At 41.2% G+C, this 21,598-nt stretch overlaps 1 protein-coding gene across 2 annotated transcripts in view; it reads right to left on the minus strand.

Annotated features, from left to right (window-relative positions):
* Positions 1 to 299: 299 nt before the first annotated feature.
* Positions 300 to 21,598, minus strand: part of nck2a (NCK adaptor protein 2a) — a 34,640-nt gene continuing 13,341 nt past the window's right edge. For both annotated transcript variants that reach the window (XM_027164661.2, XM_027164660.2), the window contains exons 2-4: positions 7,509 to 7,750; positions 3,214 to 3,989; positions 300 to 2,935 (exon numbers count right to left, since the gene is read on the minus strand). In XM_027164661.2, coding sequence (XP_027020462.1) covers positions 2,741 to 2,935; positions 3,214 to 3,989; positions 7,509 to 7,734 — 1,197 coding nt within the window. In that variant the 5' untranslated portion in view covers positions 7,735 to 7,750 and the 3' untranslated portion in view covers positions 300 to 2,740. The remainder of the gene's footprint in view (positions 2,936 to 3,213; positions 3,990 to 7,508; positions 7,751 to 21,598) is intronic.

Here is a 21,598-nt window from a genome sequence, read left to right on the forward strand (position 1 = left end):
TAGCACCTGGAAAAACGACATTCTTTGTCAGTGCATTACATCCACTCATCCACCCAACAGTTCATGAGCAGTACCTGCACACACACACACACACACACACACACACACACTCATGCAAATGTCTAATCAGCTATCATATGGTCATATGGCAGCAGTGCACTGAAGAAAATCACGCAGATACAGACTGGCAGCTTCAGAGAATATGGAAAAAAAATATATTTTGGTGATTTTGACCATAGCGTGAATCGATATAATGTGTTTGAATAACGAAGGGATAAAAATCCAGTAAACAACAGATCTGCAAACAGAAACAATTCAATTTATTTGTATAGTGTTTTTGACAATGGTCTCAAAGCAGATTTACAGAAGCATAGAAACAGAATAAATTGTAAAGTTTCAAATGAAATTTTATAAAAACACATTGTTGAGGTGGGTCAGTAGAAAAATGGCAGTAAGCAGAAAAACATCACAGAATGCTCATGTCGACCGTTTAGGGAATGAGCTACGACAGCAGGATAACACACCGTGTCATAAAGCAAAGGGTCTCAATCTGGTTTCATGAACATGACGATGAGTTCAGTGTTCCTCTCCGATCTTCCCAGTCGCTGGCTCTGAATCCATTGGGATGTAAAAGGAGATTCAAAGCAGGAAAGTGAACCTAAAAAAATCCGTAGGATTTTGTGTGATGCAGTCATGTCACCATGGAGAAGAATGAAAGGATTTACAACATCTAGTGGAGTCAATGCAACCAAGAATTGAGGTGGTTTTGAGCTCAGTAAGAGTGTGTATAATAATCTGTATGCCCTACTAAGACTCTGCCAATAAAACCCAGTAAAATTATCCAGAACTGTAAAGGCTTGTATTTCCCTTAATCTGACTCATTATACAGTATGGAGCAAATCAGCAAAGCAGGTAGTACATTCTGTAGATTTTGCTTGCCAGTAGTGCAGACAAATCCCTAAGGCTAGAAATGAGCAAAATTGGGGTCCCACAGGGTTCTGTTTTAGGCCCCCTAATACTCTCTATAATTAACCCCTTTGACATTGAAAGGTTATGCATTCCCATACAGCAGACATATTATGTGACTGCATAATAAACCTTTCATTTGGCAATGTAAAGAAACACGAGAGGTTTAAAGTACAGCAATGTGTGCAACAAGAAATTTGCAAGCAAATCCCAATGAAATTTCAGAGATCAGCATCACCATATTTAGTTCTTTTTCTTCCCCCTTTTTCCTTTTCTGGTTAGTTTAAACAAAAGACAAAAATTTAAGGCACACTAAAATCATTTTCTGTTATTCTGCAAAACTTTTATTGAACAAAAGTCTTTGAATTCTCACACCACACTGTCCTCAGTACAGTACCATAATCCATAATGCTGGATCTAAACGATTCATATATGCAATTTATCTTATGAATACGTATATATACATATAGTGGGAAAAAAAGAATTAAATAACATTGCTCAATAACATTCAGACATATCTTATTCATTCAGATACATCTTATTCTGATCATTAAAAAAATCCCCAATCAACACTCTTCTTGGTAAACAGGTGGGTGTGACAAAAGTAAACAAAATGTATTATTTCTCTTAGTGTTCACGAACAGCTAGGCAAGTGTGAGTGTTATTTTGTGAAGAAGAGACGACATCGGTGTGTGTGAGAGGGAAGTCTGAGTTGATAAGGGCACCAAGCATAGCCATACTGAAGATATGTGGCCCATTTGGCTGTAGAAAGAGACACATTCAAATGCCTGGCTGGACTACAATAATGTCTAGCCCTGTCTCTTCTTTAATGCATCAGGTCTGATAGACATAGCCCCTTTTATAAGCACCCTGAACCTAAAGAAACCCTGAAGAGCCACTTATGGTAAACATTTGAGCTGAGTACAGTAAGAACTGAGAAGGTTCACTCTGTGAGCACTGAGTACGAGAAATTGTTATCTGGCATGAATGAAAGTCAGCATTAGGAATCGGCTTCAAGGCTGAAACGGTCTCAGGAGGATATGAGTGCGCACAGTTCAGATTAGCAGTAGGTCTACTGGTCTAGTGCTGAAGTACATTTATACTGAATTCTGCTAGAGTTGCATTGGCAGACATGCAAAGAAGCTGATGTGCTCTACATACTGGCTCTTTAGGTGGACACAATCTGGGCTGTGTCCCACTCTGCACTTCATGCATTTTTCCCTTAAAAACTAAATACATAAAGCAGTGCAAAAGATCAGTATATGAATCTAAACCGGTGCTTAGCTGCTCATCACATGCTATGACCAAAATCCTAGTCCATCCTTACTGTTGGCCTGATATGCCACAAATTAATGCACAAAGTGTAGCACAGAAACAGTCTAAGGTTGGAGTGGGATAGGTTCTAAACGCAGATGCTATTTTACCAAACCCAGTAGAAGAGCAGAAGAGCTGTATGCCAAAGGCAGAGGGAATGCTAACAACAGTCACACAGTGAATCAGACCATATTTATTTCTAGGTCCTCCTCGGAGGCCTTAATCAAAGAATGTTTAACAGGCTTATGGATATTTCAACTTAAAATCCACTTTCTCCATGACAGAGCCTGGCAAGAAAGCACTCTGAAGCAAAATGTCCTTTTTTTTTGCTCATGAAAGGATCCTGCCCTCCAGCCCAAAGGCTTGCTTAAAGTCCTATGAGGTGAAAAGTAGCGAGAGGAAAAGGGCAAAAGAAATAGTATAGGGAAGGCAAAACGAGTCAGGTAAAACAGAGCCATGTTCAGGCAAGAGGTTTCACCAAGTAGAGTTTGTCTCCCTGATCACTGGTGAAGATAGGAGCTTTTTTGTAGTGCTCCACCAACTCGTCCATACTGTTGAAACGCCGTTGGCCAATGCAGTAGACTCCATCCTGCTGCTGCACCTTGAAGTGTTTATTCTTCCTCACTGCCTTCAATGATACGGAGAAATCACTGGGCTGTAATTGAATGAGAAAGAGGGAGAGAGAAAGAGAGAGATGTGTTTTATTAAGCAATATTAGGGAAAAGGTTTGAACTGCATTTTTAATACGTCTCCACTAGATGGCATCAGTAACCTTTACTGTCAGCTCATGAGAAAAACAACCCAAGTGCATCTTTTTTTAACCGCTTCTTCTTGTAGACAAAGCACGCAAGTAAAAGCAAATAGCATTATGTCACCATGTCAGGATTTTCTCTGTGCTCCCTGTTTTGTTACAGAGGGAAAGTTGATCCTCACCGAGGACTCGCTGTCTCTTATAAGGAAGTCTCCCTCGACTCCTCGCTCATTGAGTGCACACTCCGCCTGATGCCGTGTCACGTTACCGTAGTACCACTCCTTGCCTGCAAACTTGCCTGTACGGGACGGACCCATGTGGCTGATGGGTGGGGATGCAAGGCCTTGTCCAGCAGGCACGTCATTCAAAACCGCCACATAGTTTTTTGGCACAAGGCCGATCACACCCTTGCTGTTCCTACACCTCCACCACTCAGGGTCATTCTCAGGCTTCTCCACCACTTCCATGGTCTCACCCTTCTCAAAGTTCAGCTCCTCGTCTGTTACTGAACTGAAGGGATACAGAGTCTGGACGACATGGAGTACTGAGCTCCCTGAGCCTGCCATCCGGCCATTGACAAGTCCCATCCCTTGCCCCGCCCTCAGGGAACGAAAGCTCCCTAACGTGTCCCCGCCAAAGCCTGCATCTGCGTAGGCCGGTTCCTCACGGACATAGTTGGACGGGAACCAGCCCACACGGCCGTCGTGGCTCCCCCTCCACCAGCCATCGCTGCACTTCTCCATCACCACCACTCGTTCTCCTTTAACTAAAGTCAGCTCGTCATCACGCTCTGCTGTGTAGGAGAACTTCACGACTGCTGGAATGTTCAGATCGTAGATCCGCTCCGCAGCACTCATTCCACTTCCTCCTGCGCTCCCGTTGGATGGGTACTCTGCATCTGTGCTGGGTGTGGGAGATGTATCACGTGCACTTGTCTTCCTTTTCGTTTTGCCCAGACCTGAAAGACAAAAGATTTGTTGGGTGTGTGTTGGGTTGTCACACACAAAGTGAACAGAACTAATTCAGAAGGATGGTGTAAGCTTGCAGTGTCATCAGCAAACGGTTTCTTACAATGATTTGTTTCCGAGTTGTTTCATGCATTATCCATCTGATGGATTAAACAACATAAAGAATTATACAACCCTTAGGTCTTCTTATATTATTACACATTAAATATTTATTCTTCCTCTTACTCCCATGGCAGCAGTGACAGTTATTTAGCTAGACTGTTATCTAAAAGATCTAATAGAGGACTACAGGCTAAATCAGAGCTCCAGTATCTTATAATGGAGTGATTAGGTAATGAAGAAAGAAAGAAAGAAAGAATGAAAGAAAGTAAGAAAGAAAGAAAGAGCAAGCCATGGCCTCTTAGCAATGTTATCAAGATCTTAAGTGCATTCAGAAACAAAGTCAGCTACAAGGCACAGATGCACATGCTGTCTGGTCGACACAGAGTGCATGCAAATCATTTAAAATGCACATCTATCTGGAAGAGGTACTCGTGTCTATTTAAATCTCTTGCAAATGGGACAGATGCATTACCTGTGCTAAGTAGGACACATTCTGTTGTCAGATAGTGGCATCTCCTGTACTCAGGCAACATAAGCAATTCTCCTAAACCCTATTACCAGAACAACAGAACCGGGGGACATGATAAATCCGCTCTTGTTGTATGGTGAGTGAAATGAAGCACAGTGAGTGAATCGAGACCTGCTGACTCTCGGTCAACCAGCATCCGAGGCAAGAAGGACAGAACTGGTCTCCATATGCCAGTAGAGCATGGGGTGGAGGGGTAGAAGTGAGTGTGTCAGGGATACATTTTTTTCAAATCCTCACAACAGCAACAAAAAAAGGCTATTAGCTGGTGACCCGAGCAATAACAGAGACGCAAGGGAACATTTGAGTCCTGTCACAATTCTCCAAGAGGCCATCACACAATCTGAGAGACTTTTTATGTCTCTGCTATTTAGTGCACCTGCCTTCAGTGTACTTGTCAATTCATTCCTACTGGATGTCAACTGTATACAAAAACAATCCCAGAAACTGTGAATTTCTTTACTCTTTCAGTAGAACAATCTTTGGCAGCATCGTTATATGAACATTTGGAGAGTCATAAAGATCAAGATTGAACATACAGTACAATGCAAGTAGAACAACAAATCTAGTACTAGCACTAAAGTATAAAAACATGTGCTGTACAATTGTGGGAATAAAAAAAGAAAAAAAACCAGAGCAGTCTAAAACACAGGTCTAGTAGGGTTAGTTTAATCTGTGAGTGGTACAGTTACTGTTCAAATCTAAAAACAGACACAGACTTTATTGATCCAGCTCGGTCTTGACGTACGGCAGACAGAAGCCTGCAGAGGGAGGACATGGCCCAGTGTATACAAAGAACATTGCACAGTTCAAACAAAGTACCAGTCAAAACTTTTCCTCTGTTAGTGATCTGAGAATGTGTTTCCTGGGGAGCTGCATGCAACTTCTGAGGCTTCTGCTGACAGGGAATGAAGGCAGCAACACAAACAGAACAAAAAAGCTTTTGGGAAATCAGAAAATAGAAGCACGTCCCACCAAGTGCATTCAGTACGTGAGCTGAAAAGAAGTAGAGAAGAAAAGAAGAACTGACGAGACGAGGAGAAAAAGACCTTGAATGCTAGAATATTATGTGCTGGTAGGCTAAGACGAGACAAAATGTGAACTGCAAAGGTTCTTCTGAAGGAAATTGCAGAGGGAGGAAGCTGAAGACTAAAGATCCGAGGATGAATGCAGGACAGGAGCAAGCCACCAAGTGACCAAAACATTTTAGCATGGAGGTGAACTGCTAAATCATTTACTGGTAGTGTGGATGGCTCCCTTCAAATCCATTATACTAAGCCTACATGACTTAAGTCTCTCCTACAATCTTCATCTTCTTCTTTTGTTCACTGGTTTAAATGTGTGCTATGTTTTTTACTCTCTGTTAACAAATAAACTCCTTAATCATGATGGTGATGACAACGGCGTTGTCGTCGTCAGCAAAGTCGTTATCATAACTCATGCTATTTTTGAAGTAATGCACTTGGGCAAATTTTAGAGTGTCTTCCTAAGAAAGAATAACTACCCTTTTCCACCATTCGTCTCCACCTAAAGCAAAACGCTATGAGAGGTTGTTTCCATCCTGAAGACTCGGCTTCAGAACACAGGACTGCTTACAACTAGGGTGTGGGGAGTGTGAGTGAGGAGGCCCTTTCAAAAAGATCAGCTAAAAAGGGTAGCACTGTGCTGCTTGCCTTCCACCTACACAAGGGGAAAAAACATGAGACAAAACCTCCATTCATTACAGAACAGGGTTAATTATGCTTGCAATCCTACAGATAAACGGTGCGCATGAGTGCACTTCATGAACTACTACTTCAAAATCAACATCCAAACACCTTATAATAACCAGCCTACATGTGAGGATAGAAGAAAACTTTCCATAGAGGTAAAAAACTAAAACTGATTTGAAGAAGAATAAAATAAATGTCACACTGGACACCTAGAAACGGAGCCTGTGTTCACTTCGGTCAGTAAAAATCATTACGTCAATCTTGTGACCTTTTGTACGGTTTATTTCTCACCATCATGGGAAACTTGATGGGGGGGGATTACTATTTCTCACTACCATGCGGCGATGGCTTTGGACTGCTGCTGTAGAGAAACACCCTGCCCTACACTGATGAATGTGCAGCAGAACGCCGGATATTTTACACTACGGCTTTTCTTTTCTAGAAATTTTATACCGCTGCTTTAGCTGAGGTTTCTTTCTCAGAAGGCCGTATAGGATCTCTTTTCAGAGAAAAGCCCATTTTTGGGTTTGCATAGGTCACGTCCCATTAACGGTGTGGATTAATGGCAATAGACAGGAAGAATTAAACTACACGGCTTATATAAGGAACCACCTCATAAACGATGTAAATCATCACATAAGTGACGCCTTTTCTTTCAGAAATCTGTATACTTCCTAAAATCTGTGGATCGGTTCCTATAAAAGGGAACAAGCTCATTTTTATATCCGTTGAGGGACAAAATGTTAATACTACATAAGCAGAGAAGAATTGATTGTGTACTGAAGTTACAAACCTATTTACTATAAAACCTGGTTTTAAATGAAGAATCGTGAATAATACATATTCAAAAGAGTTTCGGTTTCAGTTCTACAATGCTCTGTATACATAGATTTAGAGGAAACTTTCATTTCCAAGATTGAAAAGTGTGTGTGGGGGGGGAATTCGGTAATCCAGCTGACAATGTAAACTGGAGCAGGTGCCAATTTAAATACATAAATAAACTTGGGATAAAAATGGGAAGCTTATAAAGCACAAAAGATATACTACTAGTAGCTAATAACATGGGCAGAATTTTCTTATATAACTAATAACTAGTGTTGCATTAATTGCAGCGTTAGACACAGTGCAGGTTTGATGTAAAAACCCTGTTAGGACACCTTGTCACTTACCCAGTGTATCTTTCAGGTTCTTCACCAGCGAGGCTTTCTTAAGGCTATTCTTACGCTCGACGTAGTTAGATGGGACGTAGCCGGTACGATTGGAGGCATTGCGGACTCTCCACCAGGTTTTAGAGTCATCCAGGAGCCACAAGCGTTCGTTTTTCCGGATGTCAAGTTCTTGGTCCTGCTGAGCATTGTAGTCCCACTTGGCTATAACAATCACCTCCTCTGTCATCTTTCATCGAGTCCCACTGAAGCCATAAAAAACAGGAGAGAAAATGGTCTTTGAATACTTTCAGATTTGAAGAGCATTTGACTTTTCTTAAAATGTTACTCGGCTCCTAACTCCCTCCGCCCGGTTATGTCTCTAGTTTACCTGATGACACAGCTGTGTTAAATAGAGCGCATATAATCATGCCTGTCCTTTGTCTGAAGCATAGTAATGATTAAGGCTGATTAAGGTCTACCACTCAGAGTCTCCAATCTCATGTCTTTCTGTGGCCTTTTTTATTCTACAGTTTTTATGGCCCTCCTTTGTGCATTTTCTCCAACGATACTTCCATCCAATCCATTATTATATCAGTGATTTACTTTTTTTTCTCCAGTCACCATTTAATCTCACCTTCAGTTTCCTTCTGTATATTTTTGCAGACTTATTTTTGGTATCATCATTAAAATGACATGAGCTCAACCCCTTCATCTGACAAGCTTTATAATAATGATTAGATATTGACAAAGACAGAAATGGGTCATTGTACATATAAAAATGTGTGTGTGGAGACAAAATAAGACCTAGTAATGTAATCTATTCCATTCATGATGGAAACATCTTCCCACTGAGATATTATTAAAAATTACAGAGCAGGTCGAAATATGAGCAGCATTTTTCAAAACATATTTCTATGACTTAAGGCAATCGCTGCAGCAAGCATTTATAAATTAATAAAATGGTTAATGAATCTGACATTTCTCCAATGTATTGCATGGGTTGTAAGATGGCACTGTTGCATGGCAGAATATGCACTGAATAGTAATCAAGTGATTAAGTATTCATGGTATTGCAGGCAAGCACACTTAAAACCCTGCACTCCTGTTGCGAGAAACCCTCAGGCATGACTACTCAGTCAAAACAGCCATTAGAGAGGCAGCGAGCATGTTTAAGTGTGTGTGGGTCTGTGTGTGTGTGTGTGTGTGTGCGTCTGTGTGTGTGTATGTGTTCAAAGACAAGGGCTATCATACAGAAAGCTTGGGTACACATCTATTTATAAATGAATGGATACATGTATGCGGTCCTGGATTTTAAAGAACAGTAACATAAGTCATAATGTGTGGCCTCTTATCAGATAACATATAAAAAACAGAGCCATAGAACTACATTTAGGTTGATCTCCATTCTCTCAAATTCTATTTATTAAACATTATTGCCACCATATGGCTAAATATGACCAACATGCCATACGCACATACACATGAAACAGCCATATGCACCCACAACCCTGCACACCATATACATGCTTAATCACACACACACACACACACACACACACACACACACACACACACACACACACACACACACACACACAAACTTCAATTATAAAAGCATTGTTATATTATCTCTCTCCTTATTTTATTCTAATTAGGAGCCATTTGACACTGACTGTGTTTGACTTGAGCTTTAATGCAGACCTGAAGAGTCATTTATTCTCTGCTGACACACAAGGTGACAGGGCTGTGGACGAGACTACACTTTGGGTGTCAACTGAAGAGGAAAAGGAAGTGGGAATAGAAGCTGCATTAGCACTTCAGCAATTACTATTGTGCTCTGGAATAAATGCCTGTTAACTACATCCGTGAGCGATGCAGCTTAACAAAGCATCTATACTTCACTGTATACAGAGATGGCACCAACATGATATGTAGGATCAGATATCAGAGGGAGGGGAATAAAAACAAAAACAAATAATTATATTTTTATCTGCTAATTTCCCCCCCTTTGTACCCCAATTCGGACACTAATTCTTATCCATGAGGCAGGTCTCTATTATGCAACAGCTACCAAATACCAGGGTGAGAGAAAGCTAACACGAGACACATGAAGCCAACAAACCACTTTTTTTTTAACTGCTGCTCATGCATGTCAGGGCACACAGGGCAGAATACATTACAAAGTGCAATCTGACCTCATCTACATCCATGAGGTCACAGACCCCAGTGTTTGGCTAGTGTTGCTCTGATGGACAGGAGAGAGAGTGTATGCCAAACCTGTGGCTGAAGCACCATTGGGAGTTGAACAGATGCTCTCCTGATGATATAGTGTACATTTTCCTCTCCATTTATGTACCATCTCTAATTGTATCATGTGTGATTGAAATGTTCGCTGTCTCAAACATAAAAGTATATTTGTAAGTCCAGGACTCGATAGAGAAAAGCTTTTTTTTACCTTCTAAGCTCGCTGCTACAGTATGGGTCAGTGGCTAGAGGTTATTGTACTGGATTTGGCACATGGACAGAGTAGAACAACCGAGAATACAACTCTCAATATGTTTAAAGTCCAGTGCGTGGGAGAACTTTAAGCTTCCCTGGATGCTGTGACACTGTGGAGTGAAAACAGATAAAAACACAAAATAGCACGGAGCAAAGCCTCCCTAAAGCATTTCCTGGTTGATCCAGTCCAGGCTAAAGAAACTGGGATATTAATATTACAGTGACATTAGATTTTACTTAACAGAAGAGAATGTGGGATGCTAGTGGGTTTTGCTTGGGTTATCTAACCAACACACACTATAGCGCTAAATGCTTACTAAGAAAACATTAAATATGGAAAAATAAGAAAGGATGGAATAGTGAGGTTGTGATTGCTGAATGTGTTTTAGGGCTAAATGTTACATGCTGCTATGTATGTACAGTACTGGATGTTATTCATCATCATTAGCCTTATTAGACCCCTGTGTTGTCCCCATGTCTTAAAAAGAACATTCATTTCTCCCGACTTCTCAACCTTACTGAGGTATCCATGGAAATGGGAGGATGATAGATGGCCCTCATGCCTCTAATCAGAGGGAGGGAGACATGCCGACTCAAATATGTACATCTGCTTAATAATGAAGATCATTAAGAAGAGCGATGTCTAGGCCACAGAGAAGGACATCAATCCTGACAGCTGAAAATTCATCCAAAGCCACTTGGTAGCGATCAATCTCCCTCGGCTTAATGTCACCTTAAAAGCACAGCGAAGCACGTGAGATCAGTTAGATGGTAGCGCTGCATCGTAAACAAAATACATCAAAGCAACAGTCAGATATAAATACAAGAACTAACCCCAAACAAGCAGCTGCTTTTAGTAGAAAACTCACAAAATGAAACAGTGCAGATTCAAAGCCATGGACCAAAGAGCTGCATTAACTGTCTTTTGTTGAGGAAACGGGAAAGCCATAATTTGACCGTGAAGAGATTTGGTCATTGGGGCACAGGCAGTTTCCCATAACCTAGCAGCACTTAGCCTCATATTCTGTCTTGCACTCTAGGGATTAAAGCATTTAATACAGATAATACATCCGCTAGGCTGGAGTTCAGCAATCTCAACATGCATTTCACCAAGCTCTCTGATTCCCACCCTTATTGCTGGCTGCACTATTTTACAGACTTAGATGCTTTAAACACTGTGTAGCAATACATTGAATTTAAATTAGTCATGTAACTTAGTCATGTAAACCAGGGTTCGTATCTTCCTATTTTTTTTCTTTTGTACCTGACAAAGTGCCATCAAAGCCGATGAAAAGAAAATCAGAGGTCAAGGGAAAGATGCTTGAAACCTTAAACGATTAAATGGGTCCCCATCTGGCTGCATCAGCATTTTACTCCAACTCACATTATGGAGCTTGATGCACAAAGCCCCTTAAAAGAGGGAACACAAGAGACAAAATGAAAAAGGCCAAACTGGCAGATCTCTTGTGTTTGCCATCTGGGTCAAACTGAATTGGGAGAGGACTTGGACCCTCCTTTTATTTTCATTCTTTCATCCGTTGTCTTCGGTTCCTCCATGCTCAGAAAATCAGCACATTCTTCTCCATTCATCACGCTCTAAAACAGAAGAGTTCATTTGACAACATCCCTGAAATAGGCTAAAAGAAAAGAATTCTTTTAGCAGGAGAAGGTTACGGTCTAAGGTCTGTACCTTCATGAAGCGGAGGCACTGCACATCAGCCTAATTAGCTAAACAACCCCACAGAATGTCTGCGATTACCGCAGAAAGTGTTTACCGCAGTGTTTATTAATGACACAAGGTCTGCAATTTACACTGTATTACAGAGATGCAGTGTCCATCACATAGATGATCAACCAATGAAAAGTCCCTTAAAATCTGCCTGGCATGTAGTTCTGACATGTTCACACAGCGGTTTTGTGTGTACCTCTATTGTAAGAACCATGATGCTTTGCAAGTTTCCCCAGGAAGCAAAGGAGATGCTGGAGAGAGCACATTTACAGATCGTACACTCGCTGTCCACATTACTTACATTTATGCCACTATCCAATCAGCCGATCGTGTGACATTAGCGGTACAAAGCACATAATCATGCAGATTGCAGGTCAAGAGCTTCAACTAATGTTGAAATCAAACATCAGAATGAAGAAAACGTGTGATCTGGGTGATTGCTTTTTCAGAATATACTTCAGAAGAGTATTTCAGAAACTGGGGATCCCCTGGAATTTCTTCTGTCCAGTTAGAGTGAGTTTTTGCCCAAGACTGCCTCAGATTCTTGTGCTTAGAGGAGAACTTCTACTGCTGTAACTCATCCACCTCAAAACTCAATATTCTGTGCATCTTCTGTGCATTTTCTTCACCACGGTTGCAAAGAGTGATAATTTGACACAGAACTGGTTTTCTCACCATTCTGAATAAACGCGTTAAGTGTGTGTGTGTGTGTGTGTGTGTGTGTGTGTGTGTGTGTGTGTGTGTGTGTGTGTGTGTGTGTGTGTGTGTGTGAACTCCCAGAAGATCTGCAGCTTCTGAAAACCTCAAACTACCAACATCCATGTCATGGTTAAAGTCACAGGGATCACACATTTTCCTCATTCTGGTGGTCGATGTGCATCTGCATGATTTAATGTACTGTTCTGATTAGATAACTGCATGAATTAATTAATAATAATTAATAAATTATGAATAAACTGGACTCTGAATGTACATGATAACAGGAACTATCCTGTCTCTGACATTCCATGACATTATATCTAACTATAATCTCTTAAAATGTATGACAGGCGGTTTATTAATAAACACTGTATTAGGCTGTAATGTGTATATAGTGTATGCAAGAAAAAAATGTTTCCTCGAGCAGATTATTTTCAAATGACCTCACATGTCCGTCACCTGTTATTGCTTATGAAATAGCCGACAAACTGTTTGAAGGCAATAGAAGCAAAACACGACTTCATTAAAATTTGGGTTGTTGTTGTTGTCACGTGTCTGCCCCGCCTTCGTTCACTCCTCCCTGTCTCCACACCTGTTCGTTATTGTCAATTATTGTCATGTGTATTAATCATTAGTTGAATGTCTAGTTAAATGTCGTCTCTGTTACCTTCTAATTTCCTCGTCCTTTGTATTGTTTTAGTTTTCGTCTTTTTCACTGTTTTGTCTTTATTATTTATTAAAACCCATTCATTTGAAGCTATCCTGTGTTTGGGTCTGTCTCCCTCCTTCCTGTTTGTGACAGCAACCAGTTTAGCTACATTGTGCATTGCAGCACTGCATTCAACCGCTGCAGTCCACACGTCCAAAACACACCCCATGCCGTTCATTCAGCCAGCATATTTAGAAGCCAAAACGCTGAAGCTTTGCCAGCCCAATGCCTTTTACTTTTATCCTCATCTCATTCTTTTTAACCATCGATACTCTGTGCTATTCTTTCATGATTTTTCATCTTAGTCATTCAGCTAATGAACGCATTATTGTTGTACCAAACCAGATCTCTATTGTCAACATGGGTCTTAGTGTTGCAACATACAATCTAGATCAGCGTGGAATCTCGGCCTAAAACCTTAAGCATCCAACGCACTACCCTGACATTCTTTCAGTGTCTGGTGGAAAGCTTCTTAGCTGGCTAAGGTAGAGCTCATGCCGTTTATACTTTGTAAGTAAAAATTGACAGTGTATTGCAAAAGAAGTCTGTGTGACAGAGGTTTGTCCGCAATAATCAAAGATGTACAAGACAGTAGTGAGACCAGCTACGCTGTATGGGTTAGAGACTGTAGCAGTGAGGAAAAGACATGAGGCAGAGATGGAGGTAGCAGAGATGAGGATGTTGAGGTTCTCTTTAGGAGTGACGAGGATGGACAGGATTAGGAACGAGCACATCAGGTTGGCTGTTTTGGGGACAAGGACAGAGAGGCTAGATTGAGATGGTTTGGACATGTAGAGACGAGGGAGATGGTTATATTGGTAGAAGGATGTTGGAGATGGAGCTGCCAGGTAAGAGGTCAAGAGGAAGGCCAAAGAGGAGATATATGGATGTGTTAAAAGAGGACATGAAGGTAATTGATGTGAGAGTAGAGGATGCCGAGGATAGAGTTAGGTGGAAACAGATGATTCGCTGTGGCGACCCCTAACGGGACAGTAGAAGATTGCAAAAGAAGATAAAAATTTTCATCAACAAAAAATGAAAACAACAACAAACAAGTAAAACGTTGATTTGCCTTTTTATTCTAAAACTAAAGAGATTTTACTGAAGATCCTCAATAGATTGTCTCAGGCTATGGAAGATGATAAATCTGTTTCTTTTTCGATATCCCGATACAGTCAAATATTGTCAATATAGTCAAAGTCACACAGATGCTTCTGCGTGCCCATTGTCCTGCTTCTAACATGTAAACTGTGAGAATGGACGGTACGCTTGCTGCCTAATGTGTCCCACCCTTTGACAGGTGCCACTGTAACAACATAATCAATATTATTCACTTCACCTGTCAGTGCGTTTAATGATCTGACTGATCAGTGTATAAGCATGTATGTATGTATGTATGTATGTATGTATGTATGTAAGCACGCATGCATGGTGTGTGTGTACAAAAAAAATTAAAATGTCAGAAGAAATGAGTTTAATCAATCACCATTAGGGCTGACATTCACAGTCAGTCATATGCCATTACAAGGTAGGATTGTTGTGCCACTCTCGTTAAATCCACCGCCTTCACTAAATATCTATCTCCATCTGTGTCAGAGGTCTGACAACTCTCACGCTCATCCTGCAGACCATGGTCAGGATCCTTATTGTACCTCTCAGCATTCTCTCATGTCACTTATATTCACCCTTAGCATTTCCTCACCCACCCATTAGCTCTCAGGCTATTGTTTGCACTGTTGCCATGGCAATGTATAAGGCAGGAGTGAGGGTCAAGACATTTAAACTGACCTGGCAACACCAGACCACATCAACACACACACACACACACACACACACACACACACAAACAATGCAAAGCACTGTATGGTGCATATAGAATAAGGATTACTAATTAAGATCATATCTGTTGTACGTTCTTGGAACTAAGGGTTTAAATAGTGTAATCAAAATTCCTGCCAATTTTATGATTAGTCCTGTTTGCCTCACACCTCCATGGTTAGTGGTTTGATTCTTGAATCCATCCTGTGTGTGTGGAGTTTGCATGTTCTGCCCTTGCTCAGTCATTAGGGATAAATTCATACATTTAAAATCTCTAGCTTGATTTTTTATATTTCTATTATGCTGCTTTTTATCCATTGTAAATCCTGTGACAAAACTGACTTGAAGTGAAGAATTGATAGGCTTCTGTTTTTTTTTTTTGCTGTGAAACTGTTACTGTGTTACTGATATAATGAAATAAGCTGATGGTAGATCTCGCCTTAAATGGTTATATAAGAAATTCTCATCACTGCTCCTACTGCTGCTTCCACCCAAAATCCACCTCCAGCCGAGAGACTGAGACGCACTCGCATTACAACGCTGCTCTCTGGCTCAAAATGTGACTTGATTTGAATGGAGAGCATTACGAATGGCAGAAGAGTGATTTCCGTAATCGAGCAGTTGGCCAGGGGTTTGAAAAAGCGTTCACATCTCTGACTGTGTCCTGACTGAGGTTTATCTCATCTACTTCGACGACACATTAAACCCGCCTCTGCACTCGACTGCTGATGCTGACAGACTTAATTATTTCATGGGATGCGCCGAAGCTTCGTTATGAAATAAATAATCAGAATGAATGACGGCATAGAAAAAAAAATTAATCGTTATTAAGTTAAGAATCAACACATCATCCATACCTAACGTACCGTAAAGTATGTGATAAGGCAAACGCTCCCATTAAGCTTACTCATGATTACCTCATGCTTTTGACCTTTATTGCGCTGCCAGTCAGATCTTCACTCTCTGTCGTTGCTTTCTTACTCCTTTTATTCGCTCGTTAAAAGTGCCAGTCATCATCTACAATTTTGTTTTTTTTAAGCTCTGAGAAATACATTATTCTCTTTTATGTGATTGAATGAAATCTGAAGCATGTCCTCACAGTAGAGAGGCTGAATGTACCATAGCACCTGTGCTCACAGGCAAGCTGAGAGAAGACATCAGTCCCTGGCCTACGAAAATCTTCCCTCAGCACACAGCACAACTAACTGTCTCATAAGCAGGAAGGATTACAGAGAGGAGAAGCAAGACCTGAAGGCTTATATGGCTGCCATGGTCCTGTCGGAGATCTTCAGACTCCCTCCTTCATTCCATGTAACACAGACCGGACACACAAGATAAGACCGGTATCTTTGTCCGTGTCTCTGAATAAACACATTTCAGAATAGAGCAAACAGGTTATAACACGACAAGGCAACTGAATAGGACAAGAGGCAACAGGTTCTGTCTCATTCCTACGTGCTTGTACATGGGGGAGATGTTATCTGTGCGGGCGGCAGTGATGAAGCACTGCTACAATTCAAAAAGAGAATAGAATTAAAAGACCTGTGTAACAGACAGGAAGAGGAGCGTCTTCACTCTCTACATAAACTCCACACAATATTTACATACTGTCGATAGAGTGCAACGAAACGTTAAAGGATGTGAAGTCCTGCTAGAAACACCATGACGTAGGGAACAAATGAATCCTTCTTAATAATGGCTATGCTAGCACAATACTGTGCTAATAAAATACATTTCTTACACTCTGACTCCTGGATGTACACGTAGCCACGTAGCAGAGTAAATAAAAAAGGTTTGCACATAGCTATTAAGGACGAATAAAGACAACTCTCGCTCTTGGGATATATGAAGCGTACACTACGGTAACCCCGCTTTAGTAAACATCATTCTACATCCAACAATACTACACCAATCTCTATTATAAAACATTATTTAACAAAGAATTCTCTCAAAAGAGAAAGGACTGGAGATTCGTTTTGCCTGCAAAAGACGCATCTCTATTTTATTTGTGTACCGAACAAGATATGAAAGCATATCAACCAGGATTCCATTCCATTTTAATTAGATATTCGTTCCTTATGTAGCATTTCCCTTGAGACGATGCATGTACACGCACCACAGTCTGTAGCCACACAAATTCTGGCACGATATCCTCCATAATCCCCTGAAGCGAGAGACGTATGGTTCCTACTTCATTTTCTCTCCTCTGCAATGCCACTGTCTCACGACAGACAATGTGAGGAGAACTGCTTAATAATTTCTTCCATTCTGAAGAGACGAAATGTTCCTGAAACCGATAGGTCCATATGGATGTCTGTGTGTTTTTCTCGTCCATGACTTTGACGGTAAATCCCGGTTGGAGGCATAACCCGAGGCAGTAAACAGACATGTGCATAATTTCTTTAATAAGTTGACCGGGCCACTGCGAATCTGCAGAGAAACATGTCAGAAGCTATTTATTTACACACACAGAAACAGCAACATGTCAACATAAACCACCGAATGGATATCTATGGCCAGAAAGACAGGATGCAGGATGGATTACACCCCATATGTGTGAGAGGCAAGTTGAACAGTGACTAAACATCTCACACTTCACTGGCTGTCTCACACTGAGTGTGCCCTTCACCTTGCGTTTGTTCCATTGAGCTCATTCTGCTCAGCATGCTGAATAATTCCCTTTGAACATTCTGAGCCAACAACGCACACCAATAGTACAGATACACATACACAAAAGACAGGAACAATGCTCAGGGCACAACAGGACCACTGGAATTTCAGTTATGGATTCAGACTAAAAGTAATGAAGAATTTGAGCATTTCAGCAAGACTTACATGCGGCTCATGTGCAAACCGTTTCCACAAAGATTTAAGTTTTAAATTGTCCAGACTTCTGTAGCTCTGGGAGAAACTGGGACATCAGCTTCAACCCAGATCTTCTCACCCAACATCAGAGCCGGAGACTAATGGTGTTCACCATCTAGTGCCTTCCAACCTTTCCAGCAGAGGAGAGCTTATTATAACTGCAGAGAGGGGATTACATCTGGAAAGAGTTTTTCTACAAGCACATAGAGGATATTATTATTGGTCAGGTGTCCACACGGGACATTTCAGTATGAGACCAGTGTCGTGTGTCTAACTAACAGAAACACACAAGTGTACTGAGGAGGTGAAGGTCAGACCCAAATGATGCAGTTTGCTGGATGCCAGGATTTCAACTTGTAACCTTCCAAACAGGAGATCCGAGCCACGAAGGCACTGTTGTACTCAATTAATTAAGCAGTTATCCTAATTTATTGAGCAGCAGTTTTTACTGTCTCTTATAGAAGAAAGAAAGTTGTGGCACATGGGTTTTTGTTACATTTTGAATATTTGAGATAACCTTTAGCTTAGAATACAGATCCTATTTAATTAGATAACAATAATTAAGTTACAGCACAACACTGAACTTGGGATTAGCCTGCAGAGACCGGGCACCAAAAGCAGATCGTGTTCTTGCCTCCAACAGGGTTCAGTCTGGCAATGTGTCCAAATACACAGATTGCACCAATGAGTTCAATGCACTATAGTTCTGCTGAAACAGCAGAAATGCTCCATAACGTCACATCTATAAACTTCATCTAGTTATTATCCATTTTTATATCCCCTCGCAGAGGTTCCCTCTCTGCCCACCCACACACACACACAGGTTTTCTGGTCTGCATGCAACATCTTGTTTCCATCTCTATAGTACTGCACATGATATTCCTGCAACATCTTGTTTCCATCTCTATAGTACTGCACATGACATTCCTGTCACTAGAAGGGAGGATATGTGGAATTTATGAAAACTGCGAAAGAACACCATCAAGTCCCTTTTGTTTTCCCGACCTTCCCTATGAACCTTATGAACCTTTTCCAAACAGCTCAGCCCAGGGACTGTTCGTTCCGTATAGCCTCACCTCAGCAGCTCAGTGTCTCTGCTACATTAAGCAGGTCTCTATTCCTCTTCCCCACTGCAAAAAACTCAGTATGTGACTGCTCACAAGACTACACTGACCGATACAGGGGAAAGTATTAGTCAGACCCCCAGCTCTGTAATTACTGTTCCACTCCGAGTGAGCAAGTTAACATGGCCTCCACGATGCTACAAGAATCCGCTGCAGATTTTGAAGCACGCAATTATTTCATCAATAACAAACTCACTGACCATGAAACCAGTATGTACTTCATGAACCTTCCTTATCAGATTTATTCCCCGCAGATTTGAGGTTCTAACAAATTTCACTCTTCTGGGAAATCTTTCCACTAGATGCTGGAGAATGGCTGTGAGGATTTGTTTGGTTATCCACAAGAGCTTTAGTGAGATCAGACACTGGTGTTGGGTGAGGAGGTCAGGTGTGCAGATGGTGTTCCAGTTCATCCCAGATGTGTACACTGGGATTGAGATCAGGGCTTTGTTCAGGACTATTAAGTTCTTATAGACCAACCTTGGCAAACCATGTCTTAAATTACCTCAATTTGTCACAGTAGAACAGGTTTAGGGCCCTTAATTCCAATCCAACTCTAATACCACAACTTACAAGGAAATTCTAGAAAATTGTGCTCTTCAAACAACAACACAACTGTGTGATGTTCATGTGTTCACATACTTTTGGTTGTATAGAGTATCACCTGATATAAAATCATTTAAAATGAAAGTCTACAATGATCCTTAAACTACATAAAACACATGTGGTTATGTAGCAAAGTCACTTCTAAAAGATCAGATGGGAAGTTGAACAGGAAGAGCAATGGGAGTGAAAGCAGAGGACTCCCACTGGAACAATATGTGCATCAGCTGCCAAACCAACATGCAATGAGACATTCGACCAAATGGACAAACACATGCTTGCGCGGGAAATAGAGAGGTCAGAGAGCATATCACTTCCTGTGAAAATAATAGCTGTATCACAACAGTCTTCTGTGAAGTCTGGGCTTCAGCATGGTAGAAGTGAGAGCGAGGCTGGAAATGCTATTAAAAAGGTGGAGGTTCGGGGCAAAGCTGTGATCATCGTGCCCTGCAACTAGTTCAGTAACTCAGGTCAATTCTCATTTCCACTAAAAGGTATACATCAGAGCAAATAAGGAAACAAACAAAAGAGTGTATGGATTTATGTGTGTGGTTGTGAAGCACTCGGTCACTACGTATAAGCAGACAGAGCTGGCAACAGCCCAAGACTCTGATTTCTGCACAGCGGGTTCAGGTTAGGTCAAACACACAGCTGAGTTCTCGTCGCTCCATCAGCCCTCAGGTTCTCAGCATTTTAACCACTCCCAATACACACAGATCCAGACAGATCAAGCCCTACATGACTAGCCTCTATTCTATAATTACCATCTGAGGTGATGTTTTCTTTCACAGCTTTGGCAAACACAGTGGTATTTATTCACCCACTGAAATGTGCTGCAGCTTTGTCCTGCTTTTCAAGGATTTAAAAAAAATATGATGTTTGCAGGTTTTTTGTGGAAAAAAACCCTTGCTGCACGTCGTAATCCCTGTCTAAACAAAGCAGCCAAATGAAGTCACTAAGCAAGGGAAGACTGGCACTGGCCCAACACACGCTGGCAGCTTCATCAGCATATGCTGTGCTTCACATTCTAACGTCGGAAGAATCGTATAAGCTGGTGTTAGAGTCTGCAATAAGATGTGATCGATAGGAAAACCTTGTTATGTAAAGCTTCTCATGAGCTGATTCTATACAGATCTGTTCTGTTCACACTTCTTACGTGACCAAAACTGACCATTTACTACATACACAACAATAACACAACACCCTCTGAGACGACAGGCTATAATGATTGTCTGCTGATATCTGGGGTCTCTTCTGTTATGTGATCTCAGGAAGCCATGTTATCTATTTACATGACGGCAGATATGCATAATATAAAATGTTAGAAAACAGCAGATATACAAAAAAAAAAATGCAAAAAGATAAGCCGCTTGTGAATATAAGTATGCCTAGTTTTACACCTTGAAACCTACTTAAACAAAAGCAACTGTCTTTATTCCTAAGGCTCTTTTAAATTTACAGTAATAGTAACAAGAGCTAGCAAATAACTTTCGCTTAATAATGAACCTCACACACAGGAAGTCTTCTCTTACTTATGAGGTATTATTGTCCCTCAGCACCACAGAGTGTTAAAGGTGGGGTGCACAATGTCTGAAAGCCAATGTTGACATTTGAAATCACCAAAACAAACACGGCCATAACCCAAATAGGTGTCACCCCTGTATTGATAGCTCCGCCCCACACATACATACGTAACCCTGACTATTATGGCGGAACCTGCTGGGGCAGCTGGCCGAGGGTATATTTTTATCAATAAAAGAACTCGGTGAGTAATATTATAGTAATACAAATGTTTTTGTAGTTTAGCTCCGTTTCACGTGGAAGACGACGTTCAACACCTAGAGCCCGAGGCAGAGGTAACGGCAGAGGTATCTGCCATGTCAATCTTTCAATCCCTTTCGGCTAATGTTCAGACATACGCACTGCAAACTAGCAAACGGAGAACACGCACACTGTTTCCAACAGCTCCCTATGAGTGGTCATAAGAGGTGAGGAACAGTAAGCACATGCTCATTAGCTGGTTGCTGACAGTCAGCTCTTCTCAGATAATTGGCGGTGCTTAAGC

Source organism: Tachysurus fulvidraco, chromosome 6 (genome assembly GCF_022655615.1).
Source record: "Tachysurus fulvidraco isolate hzauxx_2018 chromosome 6, HZAU_PFXX_2.0, whole genome shotgun sequence".
Lineage (NCBI taxonomy): Eukaryota > Metazoa > Chordata > Actinopteri > Siluriformes > Bagridae > Tachysurus > Tachysurus fulvidraco.